Raw genomic sequence first — 14145 nt, 5'->3', positions numbered from 1 at the left:
GAGTCGTTCATTCTGGAATCAGACTACATGCCTATGTTTCCGATTCACTAAAATGAACCGACTCATTAGAGGCGTTCATTCTAGAATCAGACCACATGCCTATGTTTCCGATTCACTAAAAAGAATCGGCTCATTAGAGTCGTTCATTCTAGAATCAGAATACATGCCTATGTTTTTGATTCACTAAAAAGAATCGGATCATTGGAGTCGTTCATTCTGGAATCAGACTACATCCCTATGTTTCTGATTCACTAAAAAGAACCGGCTCATTAGAGTTGTTCATTCTGGAATCAGACTACATCCCTTTGTTTCTGATTCACTTAAAAGAACCGGCTCATTAGAGTCGTTCATTCTGGAATCAGACTACATGTCTATGTTTTCACGTTGCAACCATATTTTCCTTTTTGAAGTGATTTCAATCATTTTTCAACCAATTCAAAACCATCATTGTGAACAGAGCATATCTGAAGTGTCACATGTACTTACTCCAGGGTTAGCATCAGGGTTTGGTTTGGATTAGGGTTAGTTGCATGCAGTTATGCATAATTTATAGTTACTGATATAGTAACTACATGTAACAATGACATTGTGTTGCTATTTATTTTAATTCATGTATTTACTTAATAATTTTAATATTATTATTTATTGTTTACTTTTTTTTATTTTTTTTATTTTATTTTACAATTTTTCATTTTCTTGCAGGCCAGTTTGAAAACACCACATCACAGTACATATGTTATTGCAACAAAACAAAAAAAATAAAAAAATCAACATATTAAAAAAGAGACATACAGAGATTCTAGCCTAAATGGATAGATAAATAAAATCCTCTTAAGTGCTAAAAAAAATTTTGTCTAGAAAATATTTAATAGTAAATAACCAACATGATTTATATATATATATCAAAAAATAATAATTTAAAGTACAAAAAGAAAATCTTCTGATGACATCTATGCTAGATTTTTATCAGTATCTGCCAGATATTTTACCATGAGCATAAATTAAGTCATAAATCCTAGTAAAGTATCTCTGATGTGAGCTTTAAGCACTTTGAATCTTGTGATGACTGCTGTTTAATGGGTAATCTCTGAAGATAATCTCTCTATGGATCAACGCTAAGAAACCGGTGCCCCGAGTAAGACCGCAGCCTTAACTAATGTCACGGATGAATGCATACACACACCCATCATGCTTTTACAGGATGCGCTTCAGCTTACATAGAGAGAGACGTGACTGGATGGGAGGAACTATAACCACATTCTTGAATAGCACTGTTTTTACTGTGTGTGTGTTTGTGTGTATGCGCATGTGTGTGCGTTATAGACTCCCCTCGGACAGAAAAGAAAGACATCAAATGTCCGACCCCGGGCTGTGACGGGACGGGTCACGTGACAGGCCTCTACCCTCATCACCGGAGTCTATCAGGATGTCCCCACAAAGTCAGAGTGCCCCCAGAGAGTGAGTCTGTTCTCATGTTACGCATCACTTCCTGAGGACATTAGACACATTTCCTCCCTTCACAGCAGTACAATGCAAACAGAACAAATACAATTAGCGATAACAACACTGTGATCATTTTCAGTCCATGAATATTCATGCCATACTAATGATCAAGCTTTAGTTGTACAGAGACTGAGGGATGAAAGATTACATGGTGATTGCTTAACTAACCAGCCTGTATTATAATCAGCACATAGAGAGATTACGTTCTATTACAATGTGTGCTACAAACATATAATAGTTATTTGTTTTCTGTGATAGAAAATGCAGGATTCTTCTGTTTTTAAAGAAAAAATGTAAATATACACTCACCTAAAGGTTTATTAGGAACACTCATTAATTCAATTATCTAATCAACCAATCATATGGCAGTTGCTTCGATGCATTTAGGGGTGTGGTCCTGGTCAAGACAATCTCCTGAACACCAAACTGAATGTCAGAATGGGAAAGAAAGGTGATTTAAGCAGTTTTGAGCGTGGCATGGTTGTTGGTGCCAGAGTATTTCACAATCTGCTCAGTTACTGGGATTTTCACGCACAACCATTTCTAGGGTTTACAAAGAATGGTGTGAAAAGGGAAAAACATCCAGTATGCGGCAGTCATGTGGGCGAAAATGCCTTGTTGGTGCTAGAGGTCAATAGGCCGACTGATTCAAGCTGATAGAAGAGCAACTTTGACTGAAATAACCACTCGTTACAACCGAGGTATTCAGCAAAGCATTTGTGAAGCCACAACACGCACAACCTTGAGGCGAATGGGCTAAAACAGCAGAAAACCCCACCGGGTACCACTCATCTCCATTACAAATAGGAAAAAGAGGGTACAATTTGCAAGAGCTCACCAAAATTGGACAGTTGAAGACTGGAAAGATGTCGCCTGGTCTGATGAGTCTCGATTCATAGTCAGAATTTGGTGTAAACAGAATGAGAACATGGATCCATCATGCCTTGTTACCACTGATCAGGCTGGTGGTGGTGGTGTAATGGTGTGGGGGATGTTTTCTTGGCACACTTTAGGCCCCTTAGTGCCAATTGGGCATCGTTTAAATGTCACAGTTGTTTCTGACCATGTCCATCCCTTTATGGCCACCATGTCCCCATCCTCTGATGGCTACTTCCAGCAGGATAATGCACCATGTCGCAAAGCTTGAATCATTTCAAATTGGTTTCTTGAACATGTCAATGAGTTCACTGTAGTAAAATGGCCCCCACAGTCACCAGATCTCAACCCAATAGAGCATCTTTGGGATGTAGTGAAACGGGAGCTTCGTGCCCCGTTGGATGTGCATCCCACAAATCTCCATCAACAAGATGCTCTCCTATCAATATGGGCCAACATTTCTAAAGAATGCTTTCAGCACCTTGTTGAATCAATGCCACGTAGAATTAAGAAAGGAGGTCAAACACAGTATTAGTATGGTGTTCCTAATAATCCTATTTAATGGGTTTATTATTATAGCTTTAAACCTTATTATTATATTAACTTAATTTTTTTGTTAATTTTAAGAGGGTTGTGAAGAAATGTTACATTTGCCAGTATTCATGACAGACAGACTTTATATATGCACAGGGACAAAAATTGTCCCTAATTTAATTTTTTTTTTTTTACATGAAGTATGTAATATGTAATTTCCATGTCAATGATGTACATAAATGTATTTCATGTATTTGCTACTTATCTTGAAAACCATAATACTGCAAGCTGAAAGCAAAAAATATTTTTTTTAAGTTTTTTTTTAAAATATTTTACTCTTATTCTAAGGAACTTTTCAGCCGTCAACACAACTGGGGTTTGATTTCGTGTGGTATGCAAATTAAACATGCAATCCGGAAACAACTGTTCACTCGCTGTTTTCTCCATTTGAGAGTAGCACAACAAACAACCGCCATTAAACAGTGATGTGACAAAAGAACAGAAATTGTAATTAAGTTTTTTTTCCCCTTTTTTTCCTCCAATATGAAAGCATGTACTCCTAAACCAGAGGCAGCATTCTGCAAATCAAAGGACCCGCGGATGCAGCCTAAATAGACGGGCACATCCTCCAAACTAATTATGAGCAGAGTGAAAAGTTACTAAGGATTCTGGATAGGACTTCAACAATATGTGTGTGTCTCTTAAATGGTAATCAAAATGTGTTTGTAGTCGTGATGTTTTTGCATGTTCAGACATGAAAGGAGACACAATTTCAACTAACAGGGAAACACATGGAAAACTTTAGTTAGCATAAACAGTAAAAACAGCTGCTTGTGTGAATTCCACAAAATGCTGAATTTTTATTAAATGTAATTTCTCTTCTTAATCTGTAAAGTTACATATCTAGTTTGTTTTTGTTTGTTTTTTTCAGTCCTTGCCATGCACGAAAACGTCCTTAAATGTCCGACCCCTGGCTGTACAGGAAGAGGTCATGTCAACAGTAACCGTAGCACGCATAGAAGGTGAGCTTGTTTTTTTTTTTTTACACAAATCACACTCTATTCATTTCTATACAAGCCTCCTTTCTCGTTGTAAGCAGATTTGCATCTATATTTTGCAGTCGCTGAGGGAAAATGATGTTGTTTATAATAACATTACCAGGCGACTAAACTGCTTTGCAGATTTATCCCCAAAAATATATCATAGTGTTATTATTACTCTATTTTGCACCGCTGCAATGCTTTAAAGCACCTCACAGGGAACGTATTATCAACGTCTTGATTTTGTTTTTGCGTCTACTAATAGTTTTTCATGCTTGAATGTTTCAAAAACCAATATTTGACATTTTTGCAGCTCCTCTCTTCCCAGTCTGTCAGTAACGATCTGATCTACGAAGCCCCTCCTTTTGAATAGTGCACTGTGCTCTGATCGGTCGCCTGAACCAGTGTGTTGTGATTGGTCAACCGCTTCGAGCGTGTTTGGGAAATGTCCCGCCCCTTACCGAAACTGCAATTTTCAACACACTACCAGAGAATGTCAAATTGAAGAGAATTGGCACTGGCTGGTTACTTCCGGTTTCTGGACTGGCTGCAGTAACGCGTCTCGGTCCATGTGGGGGCGCTCGCGGTCGAGTGCAGAATGAATTGTAGTCAATGGGGTTTCACCCCCAGAAATCCACTTTTCTCAGGATGTAATTTTTTGTCAAGTAATTTTAAAGTTGCATTCAAAAGGGAGGGCTAAGAAAATACACTCGGCTGAAAATTGCATTTTTAAGTTCACTTATCTGTTCAAAAATGTGATGACGTCACGAAATAGCAGAATGCTAGCGTGTTCCGGCCAACAACAGCCTATCCTGTCAGAAATCAAAAGGACATAAGTACTCGTTCATTCCACTTTTGGCTTATAATCTATATTGAACTTGCGGAATCAACAATAAAATCTATGTTGATTTAACGACAAGCAGGTGAAAGAGTCACATTTAGCCGTTTAGCCCCATAGACTCCCATTCATTCTGCACTCGCCCGCAATCACCTCCAGTGGAATTCTAATGAAACTGCAACCAAGGTGATGCACAATGGGGCTAATAGGAAGTGCCAAGGCTCTCCGTTAGACGGGCTCTGACACTACTAACTAACTCAGCCAGGCCCCGCCCCTTTATGTGTGGGATTTATCTAGATGAATAATATAGTGACCTTTTTCATGCTCAAACAGCAACATTACACACTAAAGTGAATTGAAAATGTATAAAGCATAATAGATTCCCTTTAAAACATCAGACACATGTTAATTTACCCGGACCAAAGGAAAAATCCAAACAAATCATTAATGAAACTTAAGTAGACTATAAAACAATGTGATGTTTATCGCATAGAAACGCTCAGATTATTTTTAATTGAACAATTACTGTTTAATGCACCCAGGTGTTGTTAAACCTGAGGAGGACACTAACTGATGTCTGTTTTCACACAGTCTCTCAGGCTGCCCGATAGCGGCTGCGGAAAAGATCTCCAAACCGCAGGAGGAGCCCACAAAGTGCAGACAGAGCGCAGAGAGAATGGCCAGGTAATAAACCTTCATCTAGGAGCATCTTATGGAGGTCTTGATTCCTTTACAATCAAGCAGGATCAAAATAAGATCAAAAATCATCTTTCTGAAGCATAATAATAAACATCCTAAGTAACTCTCGTTAGGGCATTCGAGGATAATAGAAGATAGCAGATGTTAAGTACACAGTCTACTAATACTCCCATAAGAGTTAGTGTGTTCACACTTGTCGTGTCGTGTTTGGTTCGATTAAAACGAACCCTGGTGCGATTGCTCTGTTAGTGCGGTTCATTTGAATAAGTGTGAACGCTGCCGTCTGAACCCTGGTGACGCCAAACAAGCGGACCGAGACCCTGAAAAGATCTCTCAGTCTGCTTCCAAATGAACTCTGATGCGGTTCGAATGCAATATGAACCCAACATGGACCAAAGACATGTGAACCAACCAAACGCAGGGCGTGATGTCACTAAAAAGGACAGAATGCTCAATCATATCTGATTTCTCTCATCATAGTCGCGATGTTGCCCATCAGGGCTGTCACATGTCTCCTCACAGCAGATCTTCGTGTGTGTGTGTGTGTGTGTGACGGAGGGATTCCTGCCGCTGTTTGACTCTTTTACACATTTAATAAGCTCTTCACAAGCTCAAAAAATAGCTCTTCTTTTTGAGCTTTTAAATATATAAATACACGAATGTCATTTTTTATGCTAAAGAATGAGCAGCAGTAAAAACATGTTTTAAACATATTCTGAAGTCTTGATTTTTCCTTTATATTTAGACCTTTAGGAAACATGAAGAAATTTGACTTCACATACAGATTTGCTCATCCTATGGCAGCGTTGCAGGCCAGCATGGCCAAAGACATGGACAAGTACACTAAAGGCCATTTTGACTACGCCAGTTTTGACGCCCAGGTCTTTGGCAAGCAAGCTCAGATGGCATCCGACCAGAGTCACGAATCTTCACACTTTCCTGACTGTGAGTGTCTATTTTGTTTCAAATCAAAGGTTACCCAGCATGCACTGACATTACTGTTTAAAAAAAGTAACTAGTTGTCAGTGTCATCTTGGTGCAGTCACTTGTATGCGCCGTACAGTCTGCTCTAGACAATCTTTATGAAGGACCTGATTTAGACCAATAATCAACCACCTAGAACACCCTAGCAACCACATAGCAACACTAAAAACCATTAAGAACACCGTAGCAACTGCGTAGCAACACCCTGGCAGTGAGCTTTCCACATGAAAACACCATTCATTCACATTTTGTAAAAATATATTCTATATATAAATAACATAAAAATATATATGAAATATATATTAACATGTATAAGATGAAATGTGTTATAATTTTTTTCAGAAATACAGATTAAATTGTAGCTATAACTAAACCATTTGAAGGTTAATTGAACATTATATTATTAATATAATATTAACTGAACATTATATTAACATAATATCAAATTACCTTACAAATTGTCAATTTATAGTTGTCTCTGCATTATTTATATATGTATATATATATATATATATACGTACAATATTTGTATTAATAATATTCACATGAATGTACTGAGAATTAACTGTAACTGATATTGTGTACTACAATGTGTGTGTGTGAGCATGTATATATATATATATAATTTTTTTATATTAGTGCTGTCAAACATACTGTATATGTATTCACACACACACACGCGCACACACACATGCATATATATATATATATACATATACATAGATAAATATAAATGAAAATACATTTTTTATGAAAAAAACATTTTATTAATAATACTTATTACAATAGGGTACAAATTATAACTGGTCTTATATTGAAGAGATCAACTACAAATCCACATCTATGTAGACAGGCAACTCAAAAGAAATTATTCATATATTTTTTTTTTATAAAACCTTAATTTATGTATATTTGTAACCTGTCTATCTACATAGATGTTGATCTGTAGTTGCTCTATGTGCATAATATTTTCCCTGTCTCTTTTTTTACCTGAGCACTAAATCTAACTACCATTTCCAGCCGCTCAGTTCCCTTATTTTCTGGCTCCTGGTGGTCATATGATCATGCCCGGAGACAACAGCCCCATTCGCCATAAAGCCCAAAGCAACGCCCTCCAGTCCAACATGGCATCCGCAGCCATCCTCAACCTCTCCACCCGTTGCCGAGACAACAGCGAGGCCCTGCCCCCCAGCCGGCCCCTGGCATCATCCACAAAGGTAATCAAATTAGACCACTCAGAAAAAGGTATTTAATGTGGTCATTCTGAAACAACTGTGATTTGTGTATGAAAAAGAGGAGTAACATCAAAAGACACTTTTTGGCACAGAGAACTGTGTTGCCTCTGGTGGCACAACAACAAGAGAGTGGGAGCGTTTTTTTTCTTTTCCTCACACTGGCCCCTAAAGCTTTAATGTACACAAAGGAGAATTTGTGTAATCACATCAAAAAGATTTGGGAGGAATACAATCACAGCTTCCTTCTCCATGACAATTATAAGGCTTTTTGTAAAACATGTGGCCGTGCATTTGATTTGTACTTGCTCTAATGGTAATGTTGGGGCTTTCTCTTGTTTGCAGGAGAGAGAGAGAGAGAGAGAGAGCGTGTTTTTTTTTTTTTTTCACTGCAGATGGTCAAAGACATTTTGCTAAGTAATATATTATCCTAGATAAGCTCGCGCAGATCCTTTGGCGTTGATCTCTAACAGACGATCTATGAGAAGTTGGATTAAATCAATTGGTTGAGGGATTAATAGACATCACTCTTTTATTTAAATGAAATAAGAAAAGTCTACATAGGCCACCAGATTATGTTTGTTACAGTGTGGATATGGATATCTGAATCAGTTTTACACTTGTGTTCTTTTATTGAGCCTCTTTTTTTAAAGAAAAAATTAACCATTATAAAAAGTGCTGTCAAAAATGTATTAGAAAGCATGTTCAAGTCTTGGCGTAGCGGTTAGTGCATGTGGGAAAAGCATATTTGAATCCTGCTTGAGACACTTCCTGTATTCTTTCTTCTTTTCTCTCAGACAAAAGAAATTCCCTCAAAAATTTGCTAGTATGATTAAATATAAATTCTTCTGGCTTATACATTTGCAAAAGTAAATTTTTTTTTAAATTAATAAAAAATAAAAATATTTACAAAAAGTATACTGTATATTATTATCATTCATCATTTATATATACTGTATATACTATATATATATTATATATAATGTATGATTTGAGGTCCATCTTTTCACACTGAGGACAACTGAGTGACTCAACTCTTATACGCAACTATTAAAAAAAGTTCAAACATTCATTAATACACCAGAAGGAAACACGATGCGTTAAGAGCCCGGGGGTGAAAACTTTTGAACAGGATAATAAATAATTTTTTTGGATCACACTTTATTTTTTCATTTAGCACTACTTCCATTCAGAAGTAACAGAAGACGCATATATGTTTCCCGGATGACTAAATAAGTAAAATTGACCCTGATCATCAAATTCAAAAAGTTTTCACCCCCTGTCTCTTAAAGGGATAGTTCACTTTCGAATTAATTTTTGGTATGTTTTAGTTTACCTCAAGGGCACCTCAAGGGATGTAGGTGTCTTTGTTTCCACAGTCGTTTCAATTTTGATGTTTTTAGGTCAAACCGTTCATGTCTATCAGTCATATAATGGAGGTCTATGGTCACCACCTCATAAAGCATGATTTAATGACTTGTGAACGATATACTGTTCGTTTTCTCACACAAACCGCTCTATCGTGTCTTAGGCCATCAATGTGTACTTACATTTACGAGTCATTAAATCATGTTTAATTGGGACTTCTCTGTGCATGCTCTTTGAGGTGGTGACCATAGACCACCATTATATGACTGACAGACAAGAACGGTTTGACCTAAAAACATCAAAATTGAAATTACAGCGGAAACAAAGACACCTACATCACAGATGCCCTTGAGGTAAGCTAAAACATAACAAAAATTACCCTTTAATGCATCATGTTACCTTCTGGAGCATCACGGGAAGCTTTCACCTTTTATGTAAAATATCTTCAGACCAGCGCATGCATTTTGTATGATCCCTCTTATTTAACAGATTCTCCAAGGCATATGTAAACTTTTGACTACCTGTATATATTGCTAAAAACAAATAAGACTATAATAAGCACTCATTGTTATGTAATTGAAATGTAATTTTACTTTTATGCTCTAAATAATGAAAACATCAATACAGGATCCTAATGCTGTATATTCTAGTGATAATTATAAACATGGCGTACAGTATTGGTAGCTTGGATCAAAGCTTTCAAGTTTTCCTTTTAGAAGCAGACAGATAAAAGTGAGAGAAACTCGCAGAAGTATGGCGTGAAACGCTTCACACACCTACACACCACAGGCCGTTCGTAGTCCCAGCACGCAGTGGGCAGAGAGCAGGTATACTGTACAAACTGAGCGAATGAATAAAACAGTGTTAGCCGATCTGTCATCTGCTGATGTCTGCATCGAAATGTCTTTATGCATGTTAAGTATCTCGATTGCCCTGTTTGTGCCAAGTCGCTTGCTTTTTTCGAAGAATACGGCTTGACGTCTTGCAGCGTTTCAGGGAAGTGTGGGAGAAAGATGTCACCTCACTTGTTTCTGAGGCTGGAGAGAATGTCATCAGATGGGAAAAACTCACATCGTGCGCAGGGATCAACTCTATAGGTGCGCTTTAGCTGGTTCGAGAGAGTGCCATGTTTGGTTTGTAATCTGAATTATCACGATTAGTTCCTGATAAGCTCTCCTTTGTTTGCTATCGCGGGGAGTAATTGGTGTGGCACATTTTTAAGCAGTTAACGAGTTGTGTAAAAACTCTTCGCAATAACATGAATTCACACACCAGCAGCACATCTGTTGGTGATATAAGTTCAGATATTAAGATACGCACAGCTTTAAATGCTTGTGACTTAAAACCACTGTGGGTGACATCTTGAAACCAGTTGTCACTAGGAAAAGGGGCCCTATGAAATCCATTTTAATTAATTTTTTTCCTCTTTTAATTTTTCTGAATTCTGCTTTTTTTGGGACTCGCAGGTTTTTTGACAATTACATGTTTAGGGAATGTAAAATGTGTTTTTATATTATTATTTTTCTCAAATTCTGTTTTATTTTTTTACCAAAATATGTGTTTTCTGTTTTCATTTTAATGGTTTAGTTTTTTTATTTATAAACATTATGTATAAAGGTGTAAGAAATTTATCTCATAAAAACAACAATTTATTAAAACTTTTTGCAAAAATGAATTTTTTTTTTTTTTTGAAATATATATTTTTTTTAAAGTAGCCCATAGCTGCTGTAGTATGTGCACTACTCTTCAAAAGTTGGGGGCTGGTAAGATTTTTTTTAAGTCTTTTTAGTCCGCATTTATTTGATCAAAATACATTAAAACAGTAATATTGTGAAATATTATTACCATTTAAAATAACTGTTATCTATTTGAATATAGTTTAAAGTGTAATTTATTCCTGTGATCAAAGCTGAATTTTCATCAGTGTCACATGATCCTTCAGAAATCACTCTAATATGCTGATTTGCTGTTCAATAAACATTTCTGATTATTATCAATGTTGAAAACAGTTGTGCTGTGGAAACAGTGATACCTTTTTTTCAAGATCCTAAGTTCAAAAATAGCAGTATATGAGTCTTTTGTAACATTATAATTGTATTTGCTGTCAAATTTGAATCTATTTAATGAATCCTTGCTTTACAGAAAAAAATCTTACTGACCCTAAACATTTGAACGGTAGTATTGGTGGTTAGTTACTAGCAGAAAGTGTATCCAAGTTTTTTTGATGGTTCTATTTTTTATTTTTATTGTCATACCACTACTATTTTATTGTTATCATTTTATTGTCTGTCAGGCAAAAATTGTAAGTTCAATTGGTTAGAAAATTAAAAGCATGCACGTTTGTAACAATCTACACAATTTGTGTATCATGTCTGTCACACAAACAAGGATGGATGAGTGAGATACGCACATAATCGTAATAATGAGAGTTAGGGGTTTTGATTGGTTTATCTTAAAAAATGAAGTAACCTGGTTGCCTTAAAATGTTAAGTGCATTGAAATGGAAAAAGTGAGTTAATACAATAAAGTAGATTGATTGAATCATCAGAAACTCAAAATATTATGTTATCTGAACCACATAGATCATTTAAGTTGATTTGACAAAAGAAGAAAATGTTGTGATTTTATACAAAATATAAATTTCATATATAGGAAGACGAGTTCAAAACACTATTTTCTGGTAGAAACGTGCTCTAGTTATCAATGGTCGGTAATCTAAAAGGCTTTTTATGTTCCCTTTCATTCAGGACTCGCTCATTGAGGTAGACGAGAACGGAACGCTGGATTTAAGTATGAAGAAAAAGAGAGAAAAGTCGCGAGACTCTCCTGTGATGCCAGTGTTGGGGGACGCTCTTTTTACCCCACCCGAACACTCTCTAGCCAAAGCTGCGGGTCTCCAGATCTCCCCAGCCATCTACCACGTCCTCTATGAGCGGGATGCCTGGGACACGCCGCTGAACTTCAGCAAAACACCCGTGCAACAGGACAAAGAGGTGAGAGAGCCAGCGACTGTCACTTTCACTGGTACACTCTTATAAATAAAGCTTGTGTTTCTCAAAGAACCTTTCAGTGAACAGTTACTCTTCTTGTGAAGTAACATTTAAAGAATCTTTTTCCACTATAAAGGACCTTTTGTGCAATGCAAAGGTTCAAGAAGTTGAACCATCGATTTAAGATAAATATTTTCAAGTTTATACATGAAGATGAATGTTTAAAGAGGTGATGAACTGAGAAATCAAATTTTCCTTGAGCTTTTGACATCTAAGAGGTCATCATATTATAAGAATACCCTGTAAGTTTTAGAACTGAAAACGTCCTTGTTAGTCCAATAAAAGCTTTTATTGACACGACTCGTTTTTCAAAGTGCAGTGGGCGTTTACTTCCAAGTCTTCAGTGCGAGACGCCCATAAAAACCGAGCGTTTTTGACCTGGGCTCAAAACTAGCGTCGAAAATAGCCTATTGCTTATTCATTTTGATGTTTTTGAATGCAAAAACCTAGCGAACATCATAAGTTGACCTCAGACAACAATATAATAACATTTAAATGACCCCTTTAAATGCATCACACATCAAATGTTTGGGCTGACGTTCTTAAATGTGTTTGACAGAAGTCTCTTCTGCTCACAAGGCTGCATTTATTTGATCAGTGAAAACAGTAATATTGTGAAATATTATTAACATTTCTATTTGAATAAGTCTTAACGTAATTTATTCCTGTGATCCAGCATCGTTACTCCAGTCTTCAGTGTCACATGATCCTTCAGAAATCACTCTAATATGATGATTTGATACTCAAGAACCATTTATTATCATCATCAAAACATTGAAAACAGTTTTGTTTTTAACAATTTGATTAAGAAGAATTTTTTTGTGGAATTCAGCATTGATTTGAAATAGAAATATTTAGTAAAATTATAAATGTCTTTACTCTCGCTTTTGATCACTTTAATCTGTCCTTGCTGAGTAAAAGTATTAATAATTAATATTTTTTTAAATTCTTAATGGCCCCATCATTTTATGAAACTCTAATAGAATTGGGTGGAAAATGAATAGTCTAATTATAATAATGTCCCAAGGAAACCACATCCACAGTGTCTAAATGCTCTTTGACTTTGGTGTACGCTACATTAGGAACATATTCAACATAAAAGCCCTTAACTTTCTATTTATTCATCTAAATTATCTCCTTCAGTCAGCCACAACCTTAAGGCACTCTGTCTGTTATGAAGTGCCAGCAAAATTGAAAAGAAGTGTTCCTGAAAAGCTGGGAAATTGTCAAAGAACAAACCCAGACAGTTGTGTGTTTGTCTGATTCTCCCTTTGACATCTGGTTCTCAAAGATACTTACCTTATAAAAAAAAAAATGTAAGTAAATCCAAAGGTTTAACACCCATCATAAACACTACGAGGGATTACAGCCGAGTTTAAATGGATAAATGTTTTACTAAGCGTACTTAGGCAGAATCAAACCTCTCACAGACTATTAGGGACTGTGTGCTTACAGAATGATATTTTGAAGTGACTTCTCTTTGTCTTGTAGATGGATCAGTTGGAGAAGGCGTCTCTAGAGGATAAAGCGTACAATGGGGACGCTAACATGGCAAATGCAAAAAACAAGATGCTCATAAGAGACACCAAAAAAGAGCTGATGAGGTACTTAAATGATTTGAGAACTTAAAGAACTTATTAATTATTAGATTAGCCTACTGTAAGCGTTCCTTCCGCTCCGTATTCTCTTTGCAGTTGTCCGACACCAGGTTGTGATGGCAGTGGTCACGTGACAGGAAATTACGCGTCGCACCGAAGGTGAGGAGCCCCGTCCGCCGACACCCTCTTTATTTTTCGAGCAGCAAAACCGTCTTGAAAAATATACATTATGTCTCCTGCTTTTATTTTTGTAGTGTATCTGGTTGCCCATTGGCTGATAAGACCCTGAAATCACTAATGGCTGCTAATTCTCAAGAGCTAAAGTAAGAATTAGCTAAAGTTTCAATTCAATAAACAAACTACTTTTAAAGATACAGAGACGTTAAAGCAATAATGTAAGTGTAATGTGATGATGTAAATAAA

The 14145-nt window shown here is 36.4% G+C and overlaps 1 protein-coding gene across 7 annotated transcripts in view; it reads left to right on the top strand.

The window, feature by feature from the left end:
• The window catches only part of st18 (ST18 C2H2C-type zinc finger transcription factor), a 70386-nt gene that overhangs the window by 47758 nt on the left and 8483 nt on the right, over positions 1–14145 (top strand). For all 7 annotated transcript variants that reach the window (XM_039685026.2, XM_089125614.1, XM_089125615.1 and 4 more), the window contains 9 exons: positions 1324–1458; positions 3845–3935; positions 5383–5475; positions 6236–6435; positions 7495–7691; positions 11822–12067; positions 13616–13728; positions 13819–13881; positions 13977–14045. In XM_039685026.2, coding sequence (XP_039540960.2) covers positions 1324–1458; positions 3845–3935; positions 5383–5475; positions 6236–6435; positions 7495–7691; positions 11822–12067; positions 13616–13728; positions 13819–13881; positions 13977–14045 — 1207 coding nt within the window. The remainder of the gene's footprint in view (positions 1–1323; positions 1459–3844; positions 3936–5382; positions 5476–6235; positions 6436–7494; positions 7692–11821; positions 12068–13615; positions 13729–13818; positions 13882–13976; positions 14046–14145) is intronic.

Source organism: Pimephales promelas, chromosome 22, assembly GCF_988280905.1.
Source record: "Pimephales promelas chromosome 22, fPimPro1.hap1.1, whole genome shotgun sequence".
NCBI lineage: Eukaryota > Metazoa > Chordata > Actinopteri > Cypriniformes > Leuciscidae > Pimephales > Pimephales promelas.
Note: the sequence above shows the minus strand (reverse complement) of the source record. Positions and strands in the feature narration are given on the sequence as shown.